Consider the following 26,923-nt stretch of genomic DNA (forward strand, 5'->3'; position numbering starts at 1 on the left):
CTACGTTGAGTCACATATTCTTCTCCAAATTTTTCTTTGGTCCTGTGTTTAAGTTCATGCTCCACTGTTGTGCAGTGCAGCTGACCTGGCAGCCTAAAACCTGCCTTGGCGTCTCTTGAAGCAGTCTTGGCCCAAATCCTCTGGTCTTTGGAATCAGGCCCCGTGGCCTACTAAACCTGCAGCTTTTCTCTGGAGGGGCCCAGAATGGAGATTCCCTGTTACTGGCAAGCTCTGGGCACATCGCCCACACCCTGAGCCTGTTTTGTGCGGATCTCATTTTAGGGACACCTCACTCGACTGAACGTACGCCTGATGCGTGCGCTTCCTGGAAAAGATAGGCTTTAGAAGACAATAGCGTTTTCTGAATTTTCAATGCGAACATTTGGATCCAAAATAAAGCACTAGAACTAGCAATTATGGCTGAAATACTCTCAAAAACCCATGGTTCCCGTGGTTGTCTCAGTTGCACCGGGCAATATCAATCGAACACAGAAGAGTTTAAAGCCAAAACAAGTGCATTTTAGCCCCAGTTCTTAGTCTAGTTTGAGGGATGTAGTGTAAAAAGCCTTGACTTGTAGCTTGCCCTGCTGTCTTAAGTGCAGCAATGCTTGCAATCCTGGTCAGTTCCAGTGCAGTGAGTCATGGTGAGTCATGTTCTTAATGAAGCTTTCTGTGCATACTGGTGGTGATGATGTGGAAAACGTGAATCCTCCATTTACGTAGTGGATGTCTCTGTTTGAGCAGTCTCACTAAAATAACTATGTGGACACCAGTTTGTGTACACTTGTGTCCGATTCCTCATAATTCTGCCTAGCTGCCGTCGGGTCCCAACGTATTGTTCGAGTCGGTGGGGTGATGGAATGTTTCAGAGGGTAAACCTTTAGGCTCTGTGGAACGATCTTACTGTCATAACATGACCTTACTGTCTTGACATGCAATTGAATCACACAGGACTCGGATTGCCTTTTGATCAGGGAGGTGTCAGTCACTTTCTTTCATCCACGGGAGCGCTTATCTCATTAAGGGATTCCTGATCTGATGACCCTGTGCTGCAGGGAACACACTCTGATCTGACTGTGCTGCAGGGAACACACTCTGATCTGACTGTGCTGCAGGGAACACACTCTGATCTGACTGTGCTGCAGGGAACACTCTCTGATCTGACTGTGCTGCAGGGAACACACTCTGATCTGACTGTGCTGCAGGGAACACACTCTGATCTGACTGTGCTGCAGGGAACACACTCTGATCTGACTGTGCTGCAGGGAACACACTCTGATCTGACTGTGCTGCAGAGAACACACTCTGATCTGACTGTGCTGCAGGGAACACACTCTGATCTGACTGTGCTGCAGGGAACACACTCTGATCTGACTGTGCTGCAGGGAACACGCTCTGATCTGACTGTGATGCAGAGAACACACTCTGATCTGACTGTGATGCGGGGCACACACTCTGATCTGACTGTGATGCGGGGCACACACTCAGTAGAGCCCTGTATGGTTTATAGCCAGTAGTGTGGCCTAGCACCTTAGCAACTGGCCATCGAACTACGGCATTTCCAGTTCAGTTGAACGGTTCAGTTGTATCCTGGATCAAGGCAATTCATCTGAATTTCTTCTGTATATATATACAAGGCTGGTTGTTTACAGAAGAAATTCAGATGAATTGCCTTGATCCAGGATACAACTGAAGTGCAACTGAACCGTGCGGTAGTTCGATGGCCAATTGCTAAGGTGCTAGGCCACACTACTGGCTCTATATATATATATATATATATATATATATATATATATATATATATATTTAAGAATCAATAAGGGGTGTCCACCATGTCCATAAATAGTGTCATGAATATGTGATAATGTGACTCACAGAGTGACTTCCTGGCACATGACAGTAACCCCCCGGCTGATTGGCTGCTGCACTCTCCTCAGCGTGTAGACGTGCCGTTGTTTGGGTGCGGAACTGGGGCCCATGATGACTCTTGGCTATGTAGCTGTGACTTTTTTAGGGAGGTGTGCAGGTGGACTTTCAGGACATTAAGTGGAGCGCAGCTGTTTCAGGAAAAGTAACGCACGCACACCCACACCCACACCCACACACACACTCTCCTGTTTGTTTGCGCGTCACCCCTCTGACTGATGACCGTGAGCACAGCTGGGATTAGTGAGGCTGTGAGATGGTGGTCCTGGTTTCTGTAGCAGCCCTGTGTGGGGATGGAGGCCCTGATTGGAGGCCTGGGCCGGGGAACAATTCCATTCACCTGCGCTTTCTGGTCCTGTGTCAGTTCCATTTATCAGCGGATATCTCTGAGCTCTGAGAGTGAGATAAAGAGAGAGGGAGAGAATGGGGGGATAAATGGAGTGAGAGAAAGAGATTGGATGTGAGGACCGGGGATAAAGGGAAAGACAGGGAGAAAGAACGAGATTGTGGAATTGGTAAGTGTGTAATCCTCGCCATCTGCTGCTCCCTGCAGCCCTCGGTCCCTCCCCCTCCCGCCCGCTTCAATGGCGATTTGCAAACATAGAACCATCGTCATGGTGTCCAGCGTCTCCGAGAACCTGGGTCGGCATGGGAACGCGCGAGGGTCACGTGACCGGCTCATGTCACTTTGCTTTCGTGGTCAGCTGTGACCCAATACCGGCGAGTGGTTGGGAGAACCCCCGATTTCGTAGCTATCTGTAAACCCTTCGTAACCGGGGAAACCAGAGTCACAGTAAAAGTACCTCACTGGGGCTGTTGTAAAAGGGGTCACCATGGTAATGTCTCTTCATTCAACTAATAGTTATTCAAACGATGCTGGACGCTAACGGCTGGTTCTCAGCGTAGCTCGTTTGCAGCAGTGTGAAAAAGTACCCGTGTTGAGCAGTGTCGTTTGACTTGTGAAGCTGAAGTACTGTAAAATGTCCGTTACGGTGATTTCAGGGAGAATAATTCAGCTTCCCTTGCTCTGAGGACAGCTGGTGGGACAAATATACCCACAGAAATGAGTTTTGAGTTTTTATCTTTACAGTCCAACTTCCTCTAACTTCTGCTCAAACAGGGAGTACTCACTGCTTCTTTTGATAGTGTAGAGTAGACAGAAAATCTTGCATATTTTATTCTGTGCAATATTCATACTTCTATTCATGTGGTGAATACTTTGAAAAATTTGCAACCTAATTTGACCACCATTCAGACATAATGCTATAAAAATGGTATTTGAATATAACAGGCGGTAATTATCTTAACAATACTTAACAATCAGTGTCTGTGTAGTGTGCAAAATAAAATATCCTCCACAAAGTCCAATAGGTCTAGGTGTCGTCTATTCATCAGGAATTTTTTATTTCAGTAAAGGGGAAATGTTCATTTTTGCAGTCAAGCTCACATTGCATATAAAAATTGTTTTTTTACTTCAACTTTACCATTTCCAAGAATGTATTAACCAGAATAAAACAGAATTTAAAAACAATTGCGTAACAAACCCTGATTCAAGTTCGGACTGGTTTAAACTGGCACAGAGCTGCAGGCATGATTCAGTTCTACTGTTCATTTCCACTGTGTGACTTTATATTGGAGGTTATTTGACTGAAATCTCCATATTTTAATTGTGCCCATTTGGTTTTTTCTCAATTTATTGCAATGCAATTTTGTTTTGCTAAATTAATTTAAGTCTAGTCTGGGGGATGTAAAATGCATTGACCTGTGGCTCGCTGTCGAAAAATCAATCATCAAACAGTTAAACAGTTGTCCTACATGTTTAAATCGTGTCTTAATAAATTGAGTTGGCACTGTCCACTATCAAATAAATTAGTAGCTAATTAAATACATTGTGTAGTTACAAAGGATATCAAAATATGTAACCCGGTGAGAACCTTATTAGGTATTTATTAGACTTTTTTCTTTACTTACTGGCCTTCTGCTGCTGTGGCCTATCCACTTGAGGGTTTGATGCGTTGTGTGTTCAGAGATTTCTTCCCCACTCTGCTGAACCTCAACTCGACCAGGTCTGCTAGCATGAATGTGTTTAGTTGCTGCCAGATGATTGGCTGATTAAACAAGCTTGTGTACAGGTCTACCTAATAAATTGCTCACTGAGTGTGTAAGCTCAAACAATTCTGAACAGCATGCTGCCATTGTATTCATGTCTTGTTGATTGTCAGTATTACAAACTATTTCTTGCATGTTTTACAGACAGTTACGTGGATAGATGAAGATAGCCTGCAATTTTTACTATAAATTAATCAGTTTATGTACTCTTTTCAAATTTACCAGCCATGGTGAGCACCTGCTAAGTATTCAGAGATACAGAGGAATTGAATCCAACCTTTTGTTGTGCTTAAGGCTAAATATACACTGTAACCTGTTCTACCCACTTTTCTTACCCGTCCACCAATTACCCCATAATTTAGTTTGGCTGCCTAAGTGCTAAATGCTGAATGGCACAGACTCTGTACAGCTGCCGCGATTAAGCGTCTCTCCTGACAGTGCTCTGCGTGGCAGGAGCTCTCCGGGGTGCTGAAAGCAGGGGCCGTGCGTGAGGCCTCTTGGCTCCTGGTTACAGCAGTCATCCATCCTAACGGTACAGCTGGGGCCTGCCGTAACCACTGAAACGCACTCTGAGACAAGCATGGCAGCGTTCTCTGTGAAAACCCATCGAATGATTCTCCATCTAGGCTACTCCTCCTGTACCTCAAATAGGCCTTGTCTGAACCGCACGGTGAAGATGCCTCACCGTTTTCGTCACTTTATGGTATGCAATATTAGTGTAAAACAGAATTTTATGATATCCAATATGCAATATACATGTCTTGTGTCATCCAATCAAAATTCACATTGAATTTCTTAATCTTGAACCATTCTGAAACAGAAATTTTTTAAATTTTGTATAAAAAAAATAAAATTGTTTAACATATTTTTGAAACAAATTAAAATGACTAGAAAATAACTTTGTAGGTTTACCATGGAGGATATATTTGCCCCAGTCTCTAGAGACCTTGCAGTAAGTGATTATAATTAGGCTTGATGGTTAAGGCAGAAAATGTTGTTTTGACACAGGCGGTGTGGAGTCTTTGTGCTTTTATGGATGAAGGCTGGCCACAGTTCAGAGGCAGGGAATTGTTTACTGGAAGGGTGATTTGGTGGGTGGGCGGAGGGGCGGGGCACTTCAGCTGAGTGACAGGAGACAGGGATGGGGATGTGTGTTGGGGGAGTGGGAAAAGTGGAGACTTCCACTGCCAGGGAAAATGCACGATCCTCTGTGATGTGTGTGTGTGTGTGTGTGTGTGTGTGTGTGTGTGTGTGTGTGTGTGTGTGTGTGTGTGTGAGAAAATGAAACAAGGCCCATTGTCATGATAACATCTCACCCTCACCCCTTTACTTAAAAAGCAGTTTATGTTTTTATCTTGTGCAAGACATAAATTGAATGTATACATGTGTATAAATGTATGCTGTCTTTAAATGCCCACAGGGTGTTCAGGGTGAATCCCGTGCTGGGTGACCTCCATTGCCCTCTTTGGGTAGGAAAGCTCAGCGCCTGGCTGTAGCTTTCTGCTCTGACTGAAGCCTGTCTCTCACCTGAAATAGCCTTTGCTGGTATCTTGTGTAGACTTGATGAATTAGACGGTTGCTAAGGACCACAAAAGTAAACACGAGGGATTGTTTATTAATTTTGTAAATGCAATATCTTTTCCCCAGGCTCTACAGTCCTTCTAGAGATTAAACATTAGAGTCCCAAACGAGTGCACGTTGTTGGAGATTAAAGAACAGAATCGGCGATAGTGTTCCCTCGCAACTGTCCTTGACCAAACAGGCAATTTGTCTCAGCGTGTCCCAGTAGGTTTAGCGCAGATTAGATAAGCATCAGTTTCCGTCGTTATTGCCAGTTAGTTTACAGACCACAGTATTTACCCTGGTATTAGTTTTACCTCGCGCCGGCGGTTCTGTGAGGACGTGCTGTCTGGGTACCTAAACTGCTGCTGTGTAGGTGAACAGTCAATGAGCTAGACATAGCGGATTGCTAGAACCGCGGTATCGTCACGTTGCCTGCTATGCTTAGCCGTGCACGGAAACCCAGTTTCCATGACTAAAAAGGGTCTGAATAATTATTGGCCCGCTCCAGAAATGTAGGAAGGATTTTCTGAACAGGTGAAAAGAAACGTGCTTGGAACAAACGCATAGAAAAATCGTAAAAATCGTGCTACTGGTTTAAAATACGTAAATAAATAAATAATGAGCAAACTGCTGTGGAGCACCTACTTGATCTCTGATGATGATGTACAACCAGAAATTACTTTACGTTGCATTACATTCAATTAGCAGTTGCTCTTATCTAGAGCGAACGGAAGTGCATCCACCGGAGTTCTGTGAGCAGCAATTACAGCCCTAGTAAACAACAGTTCCAGACCAGCGAATGCAAATGCCACGTCAATAAACTGCTAAATGCAAGTTAACATTCTCCACTTTACTGCTTGCTCTTGGTTTATGTGTCTCAGAGGTGCATTTTTGGTTTCACTGAAAGCTGTGCTTTAATTAAAACTAATCTTTCTGCACATTGGACTGGTTTACACAAATATCCCAAACAGTTTACTAAAGGGATCTCAATATCTGATATAGGCCTATAGATAGTTATGTGTTTAGATACTATTTATTTATGTGATGGATGTTTGTTTCTATTTAGTCATCCCAAGATTGCATTCTCTTAGCTAACCTGAGCATTCAACCAGCTCTTTAACAGCTTGTCTCGCAACTCAGACATGCTTATTATGGGATGTAGTCAGAATGGTTACAACAGGTGAAGATGCACGCCACTAGAACACTGGCGCTCAATACTGAACTTTCAGATGCGGTTCAGACCGGATTTGGAGTGTAACACCAATCTGATTTTCTTGTGAAATAGGATATGAATTGTGTAAACGTCGGGGCGTTTGAGCCTGGGAAATACACTGCATCATCTGCATGTAGGGAGGGAAGCCCTGGCTTGTGATGTCATTATGGATTCTGGAGCTAATTATAGCCTAACAGTAGCAGCGGGTTGGATGTTGCCTATTCAGGAGTCCAGCCTCTATAGCCCCAGGGTCTATTACTGTCAATCCTGTTTCTGTTCTTTGGGTACATCAATGGCCTCTGAGCGTGGACACTGTCATGTGACAGAGAGAAGGCGAATGGCTGGTGTCATGGAAATCTGACATTAGTTAACAGTGTGACCAGGGCTGGGGTTTTTTTGTTCGTTTATTTCTGTTTTTCTGGGCCGGGGGGTTTGCGTACATGCTTTAATAGCATTTTAGTTGGCTAGAGCGTATCCTGCCACAGCAATGTAAATGAACTGTTGGAATCGCAAGCACTAACTAATCAATGGAAATTCAAAGAATACGCTGAAATTCAAGTCATTAAAAATGAAAAATGTTCTCTCAGTCAGAAATGACTGAATTGCAGTTGAATTGACCCTCAAGTGTCTCCCCTGGTGTAAAATCCAGCTATGACCAGCTTGAAATACCAGCTACCAGCTGTTTCAAAGCATAGCTTGAGCTGGTCGAACCATGTTGAATATAGAGCTGGTCTACCTGGTCAACCAGCTGCCAGCTGTTTCAAAACCTAGCTTGTGCAGTTTTTTTCAGCAGGGTACTCAACCAAATGGCCTGCATGTGAGGGCTATCACCACAAAAGTGTGGAGTACAGGAGTCCAAGTGTACACAGCATCTGGCCGTGGGAAAAAATGTGCTTCATTAAAGTAACCCAAAATGGCTCTGTGGGTGGACTCAGTTTGTGGCTTCAGCTGTCATTGTAGATTTTGACACACAAAATCTCATTTGGCGCAGATGAGCTGCTACAAACAACAACCAAAAAAACCCCAGTGCTGCCGTTTACTACGTGTGAGCTTTATTCCCACAAACATTAATGTTTGATTCATTTTTTTCCCCCAGCGGACTTTCAAGCCTACTCCGTCTGTCTGTTTCTGTGGGAGTGTTGTTTTTTCAGTCCGCAAAGCGCGCTCGGCTACCGCTGTTAATCCCGTTCAAACCACCTTTTCAATCCAATAACAATTATTTTATTGGATACCGGTGATCTCAGAGTGCACAGCGGAATGAAATGTTTCTAAGAATAAACCTGCCGGCCTTGCCAGGGTGCTTTTTGCCTTCCCTCTGAGCACTCAGCGAATTTCGCTTGGACGTCAACAACCCATCTAGAGCAGGAGGATGTGCTCCAGTCTTTTTCTACATCATTAACATGAACAGTTGCTTTGCAACAGTTGCTCTTTTGCTTTGCATTTACTGTGACTAATATGTCAGTATGGAACAACAATGAAGCTTTTTAAATTGGACAAATGTTAAGTGCATTCAGTTATGAATAGAATGGAAACTGAAGTACTACAAAAAATACCCCGTTTAAGCATAGGGAGGAAGACTCACATGTATCACATTTCAGGGGTGGTTGAGTTGCATTTAGTAGCAATTGGAAGTGGCGTTGCCTTCTAAGGGTAAGAGTGCCCTGACACGTAAATGTGCCCCACACCATTACTACAGTTGAGCTTCCATATTTTGTTCCCTATCTAAAATGGATTATCTTGATTTTAATCCATTCAGTATCTGGATGTATGGTGTTTGAGAAGATGAAACTGATGCCAATTTAGACACACACACACCCTGATGTTAAATGTATTTCTTGTGTTGGGAAAGCCTGAATGGGTAAAAGCAGTGATGCAGTGATATGCCCCATGGCCTTAAATTGAATCCTGACTGCCAACTGAGCACCCAAAGAGGAGTTTTTCATTGCACAGCAGCGCCCCCTCTGGTCGATAAGGTGCATGCAGTCTGCCTCCACCAGCCGTGCCTGAAGCGAGCTCTGACACAGTCCCTCCCCAGCTCAGCCAGGGGAGCGCAGACTGAAACAGACACGCCACTGTGTGCACATCGAAAGGGGGACGTCGCAGAAATGGGTCCGCCAGGTCATTATGACTGAGCTGGGAGAACAGGGGAGAGCGAATGGGGCATAAGAATGGTCTAACAAAAGACAACATAAGGAAGAGTTCTTCTATTATACTGCTTTCTTTTACAAGGATAATAGTTGACACGCTGGGCTTCGGGCATGCAGCTCAAACCTGCCTGTATGATCCATAATAGAGTCATTGTCACCTTATTACCGAGTAATAACTTCTGCATGTTCAACCGGTAAATGGTTCTAATTATGAGAATCGCACTAGAGCACAGCTGCTTTTTATTGAATACTTTCCTTCGGATCAATCCAGACCGTCCCTGAGCAAGACAGCCTGTCTGAAGTGGTGAGGCAGACCACGGCAAACTGACCTATTTACCATTCGCCCCTGTGATCTGTGATTCCCCCAAACAGTTGTGTGGCTGTGTTTATATTTCTGTGGGGGCCAGTTTATTGTCCAGCGACAGTGCGTTGCTGGACAATGACCACAGTCTACGTTGGGCAACAGTAGAGCATTCATGAACTGACGCAAGTCAACCGAAACTCTATGTACTGGCCTTAACGCTGCGCTGACAGGCAGTCTATGTCCCATAATAAACCTGAGTTTGTATCAGATTATGAACGCAGTTTAGGCCGGCTGATTGGTGGATGGTTGTGCATTACTGGGTTGGGCTAGTAGCCTATGAGAGGTTTGACAGGGGTGGATTAGTGTGATGTGTTCGCTGTGGCCGGGGCTGTTGATCTGGCTTTTAGCAAGCTCGAAATTGGGGGAGGGTAGAAACCACCAGCCCTCCTGAGCCCATTTTGTATTGTTTTGTGTGTTTAACAACTGTGTCAGATAAAATGAGGGTTCCCCTCTGCAGCCAGAGTCCTTTCATACATGTGATAGTGTTACTTCTCCATGCTTTACATGAAACATGAGATGATATATGTGGTTGCTGTTTGTTTGAGTTTATGGCTGCCCCTCCCCACCCCCAACAAACAGCCCTTATAGAATATACTGTATGTGTATGTATTTGTGCAAGAAAGCTGTGGTATACAGGATAGTTGGGCTAGATTGCAGACAAATCAAAGCTGAAGTCTGTGAGGAGCTTGCTTTTCAAAGTGACATGTTTCTTTTCTGACGGTAAGCTAACGTCATGCTAACATCAGTAGGTCAGCAATTGAGGCAGTTGTGACACGTTCTCTGTTTTCAATGAGGGAATTTGTTTGTATAATGACACTTGGCGATGAGTCCTTTTTGTTTCTGTTACTGTTAACTGGGATGTGCTGTACGTTTTTAACTAATAAAAACTCAGTTGGGTTCCTTCTCAGTGTGAAGGTGTTTGATTGAGAGTAGCATGGTTTAAATTGTGATGGCGTTGGTGGTTCCCCCACCTGTGCAGCCGTGATGTCTCACACACGCAATGCTCTCGCTCTGATTTTGGAGTTCCCCGCCCCTCTCTGTCTGCCACATACTGTATGCTGGATCCCAGGGGGGATTTAATGGCCCAATTAATCAGTTAATCACACCAGAACCGCCATCTCTGCATGCAGCTGATTGGCTCTCTGCAGAGATCTGCCATCTCTGTATGCAACTGATTGGATCTGTCCAATCAGTCTGTCATTTCTGCACCCAACAGGGAAGAGATTATCTCAGATGTACTTCAATTCAGATTCAGATTTTTAAAAAGGAATTGAGCTGTTGAAACGAAGCCCTGGAAAAAAGACAGAATTTATTTTGCACTTTTTTATTTTTGCATCATAACAAATAGGTCACAGGATTGGCAGGGATGCCCAATCGTATTCCTGGAGATCTACCGTTCTGTAGGTCTTCACTACAACTCTAACAAAGCACACCTCATTCTACAGCTTGAGCTGCAAATGATTAAAGTCAGGTGTGCCAAATTAGGGCTGACAGGAAAACCTACAGGGCAGAAGATCTCCAGGAACAGGGTTGGGCAGCCTTGATATGAAGAGAAGGAATTATAGGTCTGGTAGATGGTGGTGCCCTGGAATCATCTCACATAGCATTTCATTAACATGTTTTGCTGGGTCTGCACAAAAAGCTGAAGCTGATCTCTGCTGTCAGTGGTAAAAGAGCAGCGGATGAACATGGCTGGAGGTTCAGACGGGTAACATTAGAGGAGCGCATGCACCCACTTAATCTCCTTGTCCTGCTTGGCAAACAGCCTTCTGTATAAACCGGACCCTACACGCCTTTCTGCAGGTAGGCAAACACTGTCGTGAGCTCGACCTCCGTCTGTACTGCGCTCTCAGACATTGTGCGCTCTCAGAAATAAAGTGACAGTGGAGCTACATTTTTGTTCTTCAAGGAGCACATTTCCCGAAGGAGCCCAGAAAGCACAGTAATGTTCTCTTTGGGTAAAAATGAATCTCTTTTCATACCTTTATTTCTGAGAGTGTAGGATGATGTGACTGCTTCTTTTTTTTACAATTGGGATTCCCTCCTTAATAGGCAAATCACTTCCCTCTCTCCCTCCTTCCCTCTCTCCCTCCTTCCCTCCTACCCTGAGTTGCTTTCTGTCTCTTTTCTCCTCTGCTCATTCCTCTCACCCTGTGGAGCTTGAATCACACTCTGGAGGTCACCCAGTCTGGGATGCTGGGCTTTAAAAAAAACCTTTTCCTGCTTTACTCTGTCCATTTAACAAAGCCTGTCCACTGTCATGGAAGAGCAGTTTACCTGCCTTTACAAAATTAACTTTGTCCAAAGTAAAGCAGCTGCCCTTTTCTGGATCTCTTCCTCAGATCAAACAATTGCACTGGTGGAGATCACCTGATATCGATTGTAAATGCCATGGAATTAAAGCTGAGAGTCTACACTTTAACCCCATATTCATTGCTTAAATTCAAACGCAGTGTGTTGGAGTACCGTGTGAAAACAAGCAGAACTGTGAGACTGTTCAATTTAACTGTACACACACACACTCACACACGCTTACACACACACACACTCATACACTCATACACACACACACAGACACACTTACACACACACACACACACACTCACACACACACTCACACACTCATACACACACACACTCACACACACTCACACACACTTACACACACACACACACACACACACACACACACACTCATACACACACACACACACACACACACTCATACACACACACACACACACACACACACACACACTCATACACACACACACACACACACACACGTGGGAATCAAGCCTGAATTACGTTAGGGGCCCCTTAGTGCTATATCAGCTGCACTACACCGCCGCCTACCTGCTCAAATAAAGGACTTTATGCTTTATTTTAGGACGATTAGCAACTGAGCAACTGCACCCCTACGCACCGCCATGTTTTGAAGTTAAGTTGAATCGGGGCTGCACCAGGGTCACCTGGCTTCAGCTCTCTTTCACAGCAGTGTTTGGGGAGCAGCCCTGTAATCATCCGCATGTCCACGCCTCCGAGGGTGTCGCAGAACATAGACATTCTGCCGTCGCTCAAAGTCACCTTGTCGTCTTCTCTATGGCTTCTCTTCTCCTTTCCTGGAGTCCACATTTTCTCTGGTGATTTTCCCTTCTGTTTAGAATTCGGCCGAGGGTGGAAAATGACATGTTGGGCCAGCGTTCTCAGAAACGCTCTTCGTTTCCTTGTAATAAGCCCCCCCCCCCCCCCCCCCCCGTGCTCCTGCACTTTAAGGTGAATTGCGGAAGGTACAGGCAGGTATGATTCAGACGCGGCGGAGGCTGGTGAATATTAAGCGCTTGTGAGGGTGGCTTGCGTAAGCAGAGGCTCTTTTAGGACAGTTTGTCCTGCATGTCATCGCCGGTCACCTGGCCCCGGGTTGCTGACTGGCCCCCCAGCTGCATCCCCGGCTGATGGTAACCATACAGGGGCTCAGGGCCCTACTGCCTGTTCCGGGCTGAGATGCATTTTTGAAAATCACTATTTTGGTTTTGTTTTTGTTGATGGCTAGAGTCTCACCAGACCAGATATCAGCTGGTATCAAACTGGACCTTTTTTTTAAATCAGTTTAGGCTTTTAGTATCCATTTGTACAGCCAGCTGTATATGTACTGAATCAAATAGCTTGTTCAAGGGTACAATTGCATTTCCATCCATTCATCCATCCATTATCTTCACCCGCTTATCCTGAACAGGGTCGCAGGGGGGCTGGAGCCTATCCCAGCATACATTGGGCGAGAGGCAGGAATACACCCTGGACAGGTCGCCAGTCCATCGCAGGGCACACACACCATTCACTCACAGACTCATACCTACGGGCAATTTAGACTCTCCAATCAGCCTAACCTGCATGTCTTTGGACTGTGGGAGGAAACCGGAGTACCCGGAGGAAACCCACGCGAACACAGGGAGAACATGCAAACTCCACACAGAGATGCCCCGGCCGACTGGGATTCGAACCCAGGACCTCCTTGCTGTGCACCATCCGTGCCGCCCTACAATTGCAGTTCCCCACCTGGAAATCGGACCAGTTTCCTAACTGTTATACTGCACTGAGATTGTGAAAAAATTGTGAATGGGGGATCTGAACAAGCTGTCCATTGGTGAACGGGCCCCGGGCCCTTTCCGCCAAATGCGGTCGACTGAACAAGAAGCTCCCAGCTTGACCAGTCCCTCCAGGTGACAGTCGGTTAATGGCTTGGCACCCTCGTATTGATCCACAAGATCGGTTCTGCTAGAACACCAGGCCATGGTGGAATGAGCAGCAAATGGATTTCTGTAATTTAGGAGCTGACCTCTCTGACAAAAATGAAACGTGGGTTGAAATAGATGAAATAGATAGTGTTCGCGGGGCTGAGACGCTGGGTTTGACCGAAGGCAGCTGCACACTGAGCAGGTCAGCAAGGCCGCGCTGGAGTCCTATATCATGCCGTTCCATGCGTTTCGTAAGTCGACATTTTTATTTGTATTTTTAAAGGAGAGCAGACTGTCTGCCCTGCTTTTGTATTTTTAGCTTATTGAGAAAGGGCAAGTGGGGCGGGTAATGGATAGAGAAGGGACCACAACACAGAGTGCCATGATGGGTGGGGGTTTTTGGGGGTTGGGGGGGTCTCTGGTGCCCACCCTACGGACTGCACCACACATCTGACCCGGAAATGCAGATTTTAATTTCTTAAATTATTATAATTACTATATTATTCATAACCACTGAGTTACTCATGAACCATGTTACCTAATTCTGGACTTGCAGATCCAGAGGCTGTGTGAATTATGTCTTCTCTGACTGGCCTCCTGTATAACTGATCAATACTATAACCTAGAATCTCTCTGTCGTATTTATTTGGTTCAGGGGTCGGCAACCCTGAAGAGCCGCAGGGTGTGCTGGCTTTTGTTGTTACGCAGCACGTAATTGATCAATGAAAGTGAATTACATAGTTAACTCAAGGTAACCTTACCTTGTTTCTTGGGTCTGAATCGGTTGCTGATTTTAAGGTGAAGACAAAACCCAGCACACCCTGCGGCTCTTTAGGACCAGGTTTGCTGACCCCTGATTTGTCTTACCGTTGCTGGTCGTTGTACCTCGCTTTCTCTCCACAGTGTGAAAGTGGTGCTGTTGAGTGTATTGCTTCAGAAAACAGCTGGCTTGCCTTTGATCAGCAGCCAAAGAAAAAAACACAAGATCAAATACTGTAAAATAATGCCTTCGGGCAGATCAAAGGACAAACCTTTATTGGCAATGGTTATCTGAATTGAGGAGGTCTCAATTGACTAATGTATTAGATAGGTCCTGTAGTTGTGCATTAGAAAGTGGTTTTATTTTAGAGAGCAAAAAAGGTTGTAAACGCACACTCTCTCTCTCTCACTCTCTCTCTCTCACTCTCTCTCTCTCTCTCTCTCTCTCTCTCTCTCACTTGCTCGCTCTTTTATTTTACACACAAACACAAAAGAGTGTGAAATGGCCGCTTGTCTTTCTGTCACACCTGCTTCTTTTCCCGCTCGTTTTTTTAATTCGCTCAACTCCACGCCTCCCTTACTTCTCTAGCAGCGTCAGTGCTCCATCCACAGAGCACCAGTAGTCCCCCCCTGTGGTTTGAGGAGCAGGATACTGACTTTTTCCAAATGTCGTGCCTCTCGGTCACCGGATCAGAACCCGATGAAGCATGGTCAGCCTTTTCCACTTCAGTCAGCCCGGCATGAAGTGATTGACTTCTCTCATGGAGTAGTGCTGTTGTACCTCACGCAGCATTTGGATGTTAGTAGCCTGTAGACACTGTGTGTACAGGCTTTGCTGCCCAATCTTCGTTACAAAATATGCTATTAGGAACTTTGCGCAATCTTTTTTTTTTTTAAACAAAATTTGTTCACTGCAGATGCAATCTGTTGTTGTCTCCAAATGAATTTGGTTCATGTTGAAGGTGCATCTGTTATTGCTTATTTGAAGTTCAGAATTATTGTATATGAAACAATATAGGAGGAAATATATTTTTGAGATATCAGTCTTTAATATGATCTTTAATCATTGTTGTGTGCCAAGTGTTAACATGCCCCAGTGAAGCTGGATTTCAGGTGGTACAACCCACAGTATTCACTGCAAAAGAAATGAAAATAAGTAAATCTCAAAACGTATTTCAAGATTTTCCGATGGGGTAAAACAATTTCACTTTTCACGATTTTACGAGATTAAAACACTTGTGAAGACTGGCTTTTTTGTAGTATAGCCAAGTCACATTACAAAGAGCACATACACAGCTACTTTTTTTGTCTGAACTGCCAACCAGGACCCAGTGACTCAGACCTTGGTTGGGTTTCTGCGTGCTTACTGTAACTCCTTGGACAGATTAACTTCTGTCAGTATCCATGGCAACTTGCAGCACATGCCTTGCCTCTCGACCCACGGTGCTCGGTTCTATGCCCACTGCCCCCCCCCCCCCCCCATTGTTTGAAATCCCAGCAGAGGAGTTGGGCAGGCCTTCATGAATCATTTACGACCTCCTGATTGTGGGTGGCAGACAGCGTGCTTGCTTCTCCCATTTAAGATGAATGATTTACAGGCCCTGGGAGTTTGGTGCAGGTCTGGGCTCTGGGGCTCGGCTGGGGGCTGGGGGCATCTGTGCTGTTATTACTGCTGCTTACACCCACCCAATTAAGAGCTTGCATTATCATTCATTATCATAGTGTAGCTCATTAGAGAGTGCCGTGCTCCCCCTGCAGTTGAAGCGTTCAGGGTCACTGACCTGTTTTTATTTTCTCTCTCTTTCAGTGAAGAAAGCCAAGCTCCAGGGGCCGCCAGGTAAGACTGCCACTGCTCCTCCCCACGCCCTTCTCCAAGAGTGGGTGCACAGAAGCAGACCTGGGTCAAATACATCGTTGTTTTGGATTCAAATACTTTTCTACGCTTTACTGAGCTTGTCTGGAACCTGTGAAATACTCCTTAAAAAATTCCTTCGAATCGTCCCTTCTGCATGGTCCTCTTGGTTGGCTCAATTGCACTGTGCAAAATCTGAGCTTGATTAAGCTTTCCTGGTGCATTGGAACCAATGAAATGTCCCAAAAGTTTAAACCCAGCCCATCTGCTCCCTCTTGCAGGCTCAAATGCAGCAGGTAAGATCACCAGACCCCACAGAAAGTGCCGCGGTGGCGCATGGCTAAAGTAACAGGCCGTGATGCGGACATCAGTTTGTTGCAGTTGCACGCTGAGGACTGGGGTTCGCGTCCCGGGCCTGCCAAAGCCGAGATTGGCCGTCTCACGTGGGAGCGGCGTGATTGGCCTGCCGCTCCGAGGGGGAGGGACTCGGCGGGGGATGGAGGAATCGCCTGATTGCCCTCGCCTCTGAGTCACGGGCTTGAGGCTTTCAGATGATGAGGCTTGTAGAAGTCGTGTCACTCTCTAGATCGCTTGATTTCTCCTGGGCCGCCGGGGGGACAGGGCCATAGCGGTGTATCCTCAGCTAATGTGGGCAGTTGGAATAGATGGCCTACAATTGGCTCCCAAATTGGGGAGAAAATGGGGAAAAAAAGAAATAGAGCAAAGAAAGGTTTTTGTAGTATTTACATTTTGAACTGCTTTGGAGTTGAAGTGCATTTATGAGGACCGACTCTCCAAATGTGGCTTTACTAGCCATAGAATATCAGGCAGGTCATCGGAAACTATATAAATATGTCAGATATTCTTCTCACATTCTCCATGGATTTAAACAGAAACAATAGCAAAAACCCCTGAAAGTGATGAATCTGTTTTTAGCACTCAGGTGTGGCATAGAATTGCCTAACCATGGTAAAAAAGGGCTCTTAGAAAGTGAAAGCAGAAAGTGAATGGAGTGGGTGGAGCCAGTACGAAGCATTGTCAGCTATTATTACATTGCATTACATTACATGTCATTTGGCTGACACTTTTATCCAAAGTGACTTGCTGTTGATTAGACTAAGCAGGAGACAATCCTCCCCTGGAGCAATGCAGGGTTCAGGGCCTTGCTCAAGGGCCCAATGGCTGCGCGGACCTTATTGTGGCTACACTGGCGATCAAACCACTGACCTTGCGGGTTTCAGTCATGTACCTCATGTATACTATGCTGCAGGCCGCCCCGTATTGTCTTGTTGGAACCAATCATCAACCAGCTCAAGTGCTCACCGATCATTCAAGTTGTAGGCCCCCACTGAAAACACAGCTATAATGGCAAATCCTACCAGTGTCAGGTCTGGCTTGTTCAACGTCACTCACTCTATGGATTCTGGACAAGCATGCTTATATAGCACTGAATTAATATATTGATATGTTTTAATAATGTATACAGGCATTCCTGAGGGCTAGTATTATAGCTACATGATGTAGAGTGCAACGATATGCTAGTAATATTGTTGCCCTCAACATACGAGGTATTATGTGATTCGTCCAGGGTGTTGCTATAGAAATTCTGACCTTTAACCTTAAAAAATTTGAATCTAATGGGCCCCGCCACATTTCTAAAGGAAAGTGTCTCCAGAGAGCCAAAGTGGAAGTGTATTATGGAATGGCATGGCAACATGCAATTTGCCTGATTTCATTTGAGTGGCAACCGTGGAAACAGACGGAGGCGGGGTCTTGTTACATAAGGATGATCCTATTATGATGACAAAGTGAAGAGGAGTAGAGAGGCCATTGTGTTTGTAATCTATTTAATTACTCAGTCCAAGACACTGTTAAATTACAAATTACTGTACGTTCTGTGCTGGCCGGCCAGGTCCTTTAAGCCTTCTTCGCGTGTTCAATAGCTTTTAAGCTATCTGAAGGCAGGTGATCTAATAAAGCCTTATCTTTGAATGTCCAACACAGACACTAGCTTTTCCTGGAAAAATAGCATCTGGCATTTGTCTTTAAAAACCGCTTCGTCATTATGTAGAGGCCTGTGCAAGGACCAAGCCTAATTCTGGGTGAGATCTCATCCCAATCTGTGGCAGCTGAGGAAAGAGCAATTATCTGACTCTGCACATACTTATCTGGAAGGCCTTGGCCTGTAGTGTGCACTACAAAAAAAAATCTTGTTTTAAGAAGTATTTTAGTATTGACATGAGACAGAAAATCATAGTTTTCTACTATCAGGTAGAAAATATTACCTTGTTATTTTTTACTTAAGTGAAATTTTCTTACCCCATTGGCAACTCTTGAAATGAGTCAACCGTCTTTCTCACCTCATTGGCAGAAAAGTAATTGAGTCTAAGATTCAGTCTGAATATAAGACAAAAACACCTTACTTTACAGATGACTTAAGTTTTACTATTAGTGCAATGTTATGAAGGTACTTATCTCTTCTTCACATTGATTGATAGTTTTAGGTTGGAAGGTGCTTGTGTAGAGGAGCTGAGTGCTGAGTGAGCACGCATTTGCAAGTGTGCTCGCCCATGCCATCTAGCCTTCTTACATACGCACGTGTCCCTTGTCGAGAGAGGTGGGAGGTGAGTGATTTGATTTCCTCCGTTTGACAGAGCGCAAAATCGAATGCAGTGTCACGCCACCTTCATGGGACTTACCCCAGATTTATTTTCATTTAAATGTTTTTTTCCAGAAACTTCCTTCTAGATTCAGGTAATTTCTTTGCTGCCCCGTGTCCTAAAAATGGGTTCTTCCACTCAACGCTTTTCAAAATGCTACTCTGTATGCGCCTTTATATAGGAGAGCAAATTAGGATACACAAATGATTCTTGTAGATGTTTGTGTGTTGAGGTTTCATGGGACAGTGGCTCTTTCGTATTTCCTTTCCTAACCGTGCCCTCCATTCCTCTAACGGTGTCGCGGGCAATAGGGCGGCCGCCTGTGGAGGTGTCACGCTGAGAGATTGGGGTCCTTCGGAAGTGAGCGGAAGGGCTGCAGGGTTTGTTTGCCCTGGGAGAAAGTGCTGCTGTCTCTAATCCCCATTTACCAGCCAGCTGTTCCCCTTTGGTTCACTTTGGGTGTTGTTTGTCTTGGAGCCATCTGTTGTGTCTGATAAAGTTGATGTTTACACATTAAGAAGATTGGATCAAATGGGACTCTTGTCTTTGCACGTGTTAACAAGCACACGCCAGCATCAGCTGACATCAACTACCAGATTACTAGGGTTTCCAACATCATCACTTTCTGAAAATTGTTTGTGAGTTCAAAATTGACCTCCATCACGATTGATGTAGATGTGGGTGTTGTTTTTTGCCCAGTTGTTTAGTCTTTGGAGACAGGTGTGTGTGTGTATATGTGTGTGTATGTGTGTGTTGACTAACGTGACAAGGTTTTGTTAAGATATTGTTTAGCCTTTTATAGATTTAGTTTTTAACTGCTATATGTGCTGTTAATATTTTTATTGTAGTGTTCAGTCCTGTGCATTTACCATAATCTCAGGGGAAGTACAGCAACACCACAAACTTGCTGTGGCTAATGTCACTGTTCAGTACGGCCTGCACAGGAGCTGTGTCAGGCTTACAGGCACATACTGTATGCACACACACACACACACGTGCACGCACACACACACACACACACACACACAGTCTCTCACACACACTCACACTCACACACACACACACTGATATGTTCAGGAGGAAATCCCATCTGTGGACAGAGCTGTTTGGCGTCCAAAGGTGTGAGTGTATCAATGGCCAGTCTTCACAGGGTGCCGACCCAGCTTGGTTCCTCTTTTCTTATTCTTTTCATTTATTTCCTTCCTCTCATTCCCCCTTCAGCTTTAAGGTACAATGGCCAACTGTCGAGCCTTTTTCAAACGCACTGGGAAGCTCTATGGCTTCTGCCTCCATTTGACCTTTCACAGTCTGAATGCTTTCAATAGGCTGTGTAGCCGACTGCCTGATTTGAAAGCCTTCCATCCCCGTGGGAGATGGGCTCATGTCTTTGGGAGACCCTATGCTTGATGACGCACCATAGATCAAAACTGCACAGATCGAGTTTTGGATTTACTGTACTATGCCGGTCCCAGGGTCACTGGTGTCAATGACCTCTGAGGATACACGTACTGTACTGCTGGGGTTTTGTCATGGAAATCAGATTCCGCCCAAATCGTGCTTATAGTTCATATTCAGTGTAACTCCACTTCGCCCTATTTTAAATCAGTAAAAATGAAGATTATCTTTAAGTATTAAATTAAGTATTATCTTTTTTTAAATAAAATATCGGTACCCGTCATGAGACTGAAGATGTCCATAATTTGGACTGCCCAATTAATTTTGCTCGCAGTCCACCAGCAGGGTTTCTAGAGAGGGTGACATGATGAGCCACCAGCAGCCACCTTAATCACACCTGGGTCAAATACGTAATATGTAATTGTGTTACTTTTTTACAAATACTTTTCTGTACTTGATTGATCTTGCCTGGTGCAATTGAGTCAACCAAGAGGACCAAGGTTTGCTCTTCTTGAGAGTATTTCATAGGTTCAAATACACCAGACTAGCTCAAAAAAGTATATGAATCCAAGACAACGTATTTGACCCAGGTCTGCCCATAATGTAGTTTCTTACAGAAAGCTTGAGTTTGATGGTCAGTGAAATTATCTGGGGCCTAGTCGCTATGGTACATGACTGGAACCTAGAAGGTTGCTGATCATAAGATCAGAACGTGAAATAAGATCTGCACAGCTGTTGGGCCTTTGAGCAAGGCCCTTAAACCTGTATTCTTCCGGGGGGGATTGTCCGCTGCGTAGTTATTAAATTATTATTATCTGGACAAAAACATTCTGCAAAAGAGCACTAATTTTCTAAGTTAAAGTTATGAGTGATGGCCAAAGCAAGGTCAGATGCTGACTCTTAAGGTTGGTGAATCTACAGATGCTACATTCTGCTAAAAAAAATAGTAGGCTGTTGTAATTGGGTGCGTTCAAAGATAAGTTATCCAAACGAAGTTACTCACACAATAGGTGAAATGCAGGAAGCACTTTGAGAGCCTATTCGTTCCTATTCCTGTTCATATTCGGGGGATGAATAGGAACAGGTGCTTCATTGTTTTTGTGAGGGAGCTTATCATTCGATCACTGTGGTACAGAATTTTCCAGCTATGCATGACAGCTGGGATACTTAGCTGCCAGTATGGAAGGACCGAGGTTGCCATCAGAGGAAACGCTTTGCCTAAATGCTTAAGATACTCCCAGCAGGATTTTCCACTACCATCTGTGAACATTTCATGACAGGCAGGGAATGGCTTTCAACTACCTTCTTTAACGTCTCTCCGCTAGCAGCTTCTATCCTGTCCTGAAAGACATCGTCTGTTGTTTGTAGTTGGCAGCAGATGTTCGTTGTTGGGAAAGTCTATTGAGTCTGCTGAATTCAGATGAGTCATTTCCTTGTCTTTTTATGCTTAAAATTTCTTCCTGTTCTCCTCATTACATAGGCTTCTGTTTTATGGTCTGTGCAAAAACAAAAATATATAATGGAGAGAACAGGACATCATCTTGGCCCGTCTAGATAAGAACATGAGAATGCATAATAACCTGAGCAAGCAAGACAGCCGGTTCATTGTTTACCTGCAGTCGAGAGAGTATCCAGTACTGGGTAACCTGTTCCCTGCAACTGTCTGTGTTTATGTCAACCTGTCATCAGTGCAGAATTGACGTTTTACTAATTTGGGGGAGGTTCTTAGCATCTCAGGCTTTTCTGATGCTGAATCGGCAGAACAGGTTGAACATGAAACCTTGGCTATTTACAGTGGCACACAAATTGAGAATTTCCAGTTGGGAGAAAAAAGGGGCAAAATATTTGTTTAAAAAGGGGGGAATTATGGGAAATTCTCCTCTATCTCAGAACCAGTCTGTCAGACTAACTTCCACCACGGATGGGGTAATGTACTTATCATAGGAACGACAGGTACTTTCTGAGTTTCTGTTTAGGTACATGATTTCAGACTCGGCAAGCTGAAATATAAATGCCAAACAGAGGTTTTTAATGGCTGCTGGGCCCCTCTGGCGGGCGACACGTTATAAATCAACCCTGCCAGGGGATGTGCCTCCTTCGGCAGGCAGAACTGGGTTGATCCTGACAGCTGGCTTTCCCCGGTAATTAACGAGGGACGAGCTGAACCAGGTTCGTTAAGCGGATTCATGCCGGTCCCCGTGCTCACCAACACACCGCGAACAGAGAACAGGCAACAGACAATGACAGATTGAGTTTGTATAGTGCCTTCTCACAGCTTGTGAAAGGCTTGAACAGTGGGGCCCAGTTCTGCAGGTCTTATTTCCAACCAATCACTTCCCCTGCTGATTTCACTAATTAGTTCCCTCCTCTCTGTTTGAGGGTGTGTTAATTAATGTCATCAGTTGGTGGAGTGATTTGTTAGAATGAAAACCTGTGTACTCTTGGCCGTCCATGGCCCATGGTTGGGCACCACTGGGCTATACAGTGAAGGAGCAGATCAATTTCCCTTTGTGGGTGAAGTTGCATGGAATTCTGGGATTTATAGGAGCAGAGTTTGGTGTTTTCTGTCTCTTGTGTTTCTGCTATATTTTTATTTTATGTGACTTCATTCCCTCTAAAGTGAATTGTATTTTTTGAGGTTGATTTTATTAAATGTTTGTTCAAGCAGGTTGTAAGGAATAAAAGAAAACTTCAAGCCGGGTAGATTCTTGTTGCGACTGGCTGGCTGTTATGACTGATCTCGTGGGTCTTTCACAACCCTGTTGCAGTTATGTAGTCTGAGTTTGTGAATGGAAAATATGAAGTCACTTTCTGAGGTAAAAATACCTTGATGTGACCTTGAACTCGGGCTTGGCGGCTGTGATGTCATTTGTTTTCTCAGTGGCAGCTGTGGAATAGGCGGCAGTTTGTCATGACTGATTTCACTTTTGGCCTGATAACAGCATGGTTGTGAGAGCCCTAGACCTGTTGCTGTATGTTCAGACTTAGATTTTGCTTTTGTTAATCTTTGCATTGTGGCCCCAAATGTCCTCTCAGGTTTCAAAGCTCACACTCAGAATGCCATATTTAAATGCTTTGGACATAGATGTAGATGTCCACTGATACTAATGTACTGTACCCTATGACATGGTAAGCAGAGGTAGATATCGAGAGTTAAGTCAAGGGGCGCAAGTGACATTTTGGGCCAAAATGAGCATTATATATCAAGTGGCAAAAGATAGGATGTGTCATCCTTAAATAAAGAATAAAAACCTAGACTCATCCCAAGAACCTTGGTTCATACAACCAATTGTTTTGGCTCTGGTAAAATTCAGAAAATTGGACTTATACCCCTTGCGCACCAAGCCGATATGGAAGTTAAACCTTAGGTCTGCTTTTCTTCCCAAGTAATTATTGCTGTTGTTTGTCGGTTTAATTGACACCAGAAATGCATATTTTCACATTGAAAAAAAGCTTTTTTAATTTGATTACCCTCTATTGTATTCCTCAGTTTTATGTGGGAATTAGACTGTTCGAGCTGTTTCAAACCCAAGCCAGGGGGAGAAAAAGTATTTTTTTGTTGAGCAAGACTAAATCATCAAATTCTCAGATTGCTGTCAGGGGTCTGATTTCTCCCTCGCCATCCGACTCGAACAAGGGCAGAGCGTGCTGCGTTCTCTGGTCCAGACGGAACAGACTTACGACGGTCACAAAATCCATTTACACCTGTCTGGAAAGTCAGGAAAACTTTTAATGTGGTTGGAGAATTGAGCACCCTTCACAGCAGCGAACTGCAGAGGTGCAGAAATATCAGGGAATATGAAATTTCAGAATTGGTTTATGGAGCGCCACTCTCTTTATTGCCATTTGTTTATTGTGTCCGTGGTGATTGTTTTACATCCTAATGTTCACTGCCCAGTGATTTAAATAAGAATAAAATCACCAAAACATTCATCTGAAGAAAGTACACCTTGTTCCAATCGTATGATTTTATTGTATTGGTACAAGAAGTAATCCTCATCTGGTCCTCACCAAGTCATAATGTTAGATAAATATAACCTCATTTGACTCATAACAAAATTTGCTTTGTCATTATCTAGTGTCTTTATTGCTGTTTTCTGTTTGTCTACTGTATCCAGGGGATATAAATCCTATAGTTCAGTACCAGCACACAATGACATAAACTTGTATAAAATCACCAATAAAGTTGAACAGATACAAACCAACAGTTTAATGCAAAGCATAATTGTTTACTGAAAAGCTCAAACACGAACACGCTGTAAAGAAAGAGCTGGAACTGAAAACTTGTTGTGCGCTTAGTTATGTTGTGAAGAAAGGAATGGAGGGAAAAACAGAATCCTTATCTAAGGAAGCCAAGAGTGGAAGAACTCACAAGAACACATTACTAATTTCCACTTTATTAATATGGTCATTACATAAAGTTCATATCATCAGTGTAATAGCATGCATACAGATTTTAACATGGGCGGGAGCGCTGGCCCTCTGGTCACCAGGGTGCAGCAGTGTGGGAGGGGAGGCTCCAGGTGGGGGGTTCACCCAGTGATAGGAAGAATCGTGATGGGGGAAGGAACGCCATTTTGATGTGCGGTGAGCATTCTGGTGCAAACCTGCTGAAGAAGGAGAGGAGGAGAAGGAAAGAAGCAGGAAGCAGGAAGGAGGGAGGAAGAAGCAGAAGAATCCTCCAGCAGGGGTGTTGTGACAGTGGCGACCCTGGCCTTACGCTCTCGTGACTGTACTGGCAGAAATGATTCCCCGTGGATGGAAGGGTGCCTGCCGATGACAGCGCGCATCTGCCTGTGCGATCAGAAAACCAGCCGGCTCTCCATGAGATGCTGCCCCCCACAGAGCGGGCTGCCGGCTCTCCATGAGATGCTGCCCCCCACAGAGCGGGCTGCCGGCTCTCCATGAGATGCTGCCCCCCACAGAGTGGGCTCTCTCTCTGCCACCCTGCTTCCTGTCCCTGTCGTGTGATGGAGAGGGGGGTTTGATGGACATATCGGTTGAAAGCATCCGACTGACCGAAGAGCCATTTCATACTGTAAACCCAGGACCATCTGCTGCCTGTATGCCTCCTGCCTAGCAGCTGCTAATTCTGCGTGCTGAAAGACTGGACGAGGAATACACACACACACACACACACACACACACACACGCACGCTCTCTCTCTCTCTTTGTTTCTGTAACTGTTGGTTACATTTACAGTTACCCTACATGGAGAAGGGTTTGTTACCATGGTTTTTTTAAGCTTTCTCTGGCATGTAAATGAGATGGAGTTCTCCTAGGCCTATGAGCCTGGGTCAGCTGCTACCAAAGGAGGAAGCAGGACACTAAATAATATCATGTGCTCTGGGTCATTCTCCTGGCTCCAGACAGACTCAGCCGAGGTCCGGAGACCCTAACGTCCCCTAGACAAACGAGAGGAACGTAATGTGCTCCTAAATAAATTTGTGGGTCCTGTGGCCACAAACAATTAGTGATGTCATTACGGGTATTTTGCCTCCACAGTCAATGGAAAAATACCGGCTTTCACATCACTGATTTTGGTGTGGCCAGCAGTGCGGCCTAGTTAAAAATGTCAGCCTATAGGTAGTGTTGACGTACTCTTCGACGATCATGAGCGAAATCGGAAACGTTGCCTTCGTGGGCAGCCGCATCATTATGACTTATTCAAGGAATCGATGGGAATCAATAATTCATGATAAATGTACGGGTTTCAGCAGCACACGGGCTGAACGGTTATGCATTTAAAGTCTTTATTTATGAAGATAGGTTCACTTACGCCGGGCCACTTAAACAGCTGAAGTTTAGTGTTTTATCCCTCCCACGCGGCTTGGATATTTACCTGATGCAATTTGGGTCAAGTGCCCTGCGGGGAGGCTGATGGTGAAAATATCTGTCAGCATGTCTGGTTGCCTGGCCACACTGGCACCTGCACACGGTCCCAGGACAGTCTGTTCACAGGCCAGCCCAGAGATTAATCGCTGCTGAGTCCTGCTTTTGTGTCTTGTTGGACCCTGGAGGTAGTTTTATCTTTTGAGACTCGGTGGCTCGAGAGTTGAGTGCAATCTGTAATCTTCTGTGTCATGCTGCTCCATTTGAATGTGATTATACACTCAGTGAGCACTTTATTAGGCACGCTTTAGGGCGGCCTGTAGCGTAGTGGTTAAGGTAAATGACTGGGACACGCAAGGTCGGGGTTTTGATCCCCGGTGTAGCCACAATAAGATCCACACAACCCTTGAGCAAGGCCCTTAACCCTGCTTTGCTCCAGGGGTGGATTGTCTCCTGCTTAGTCTAATCAACTCTACGTCGCTCTGGATAGGATGATCTGCCAAATGACATTCATGCAATGCAATGTAATGTCATTTATTAGACTTATTTTGTAGACTTACTGGTCTTCTGCTGCTGTAGAGGACCAGAAAGGTAGCTGCTGTAAACCACTTAAGAGGTTTGACTTGTTGTGTGTTCAGAGATGCTCGTCTGCATACCACTGTTGTAATGTGTGGTTATTTGCGTTACTGTCATCTTCCTGTCAGCTTCGACCAGTCTGACCCTTCTCCACTGACCTCGTTCATTAACAAGGTGCTTTTGCCCACAGAAGAGCTGCTCACTGCATTTAGTTGTTGCCACATGATTGGCTGATTAAATATTTGCGTTAACAAGCTGGTGTACAGGTATACCTAATAAAGTGCTCACTGAG

At 44.8% G+C, this 26,923-nt stretch overlaps 1 protein-coding gene across 1 annotated transcript in view; it reads left to right on the plus strand.

The window, feature by feature from the left end:
- The window catches only part of unc13bb (unc-13 homolog Bb (C. elegans)), a 157,160-nt gene that overhangs the window by 8,107 nt on the left and 122,130 nt on the right, over nt 1-26,923 (plus strand). The window contains exon 2 of the mRNA XM_061262517.1: nt 16,124-16,153. Within this exon, the coding sequence (XP_061118501.1) occupies nt 16,124-16,153 (30 nt within the window). The remainder of the gene's footprint in view (nt 1-16,123; nt 16,154-26,923) is intronic.

Source organism: Conger conger, chromosome 12, assembly GCF_963514075.1.
Source record: "Conger conger chromosome 12, fConCon1.1, whole genome shotgun sequence".
Classification (NCBI taxonomy): Eukaryota; Metazoa; Chordata; class Actinopteri; order Anguilliformes; family Congridae; genus Conger; species Conger conger.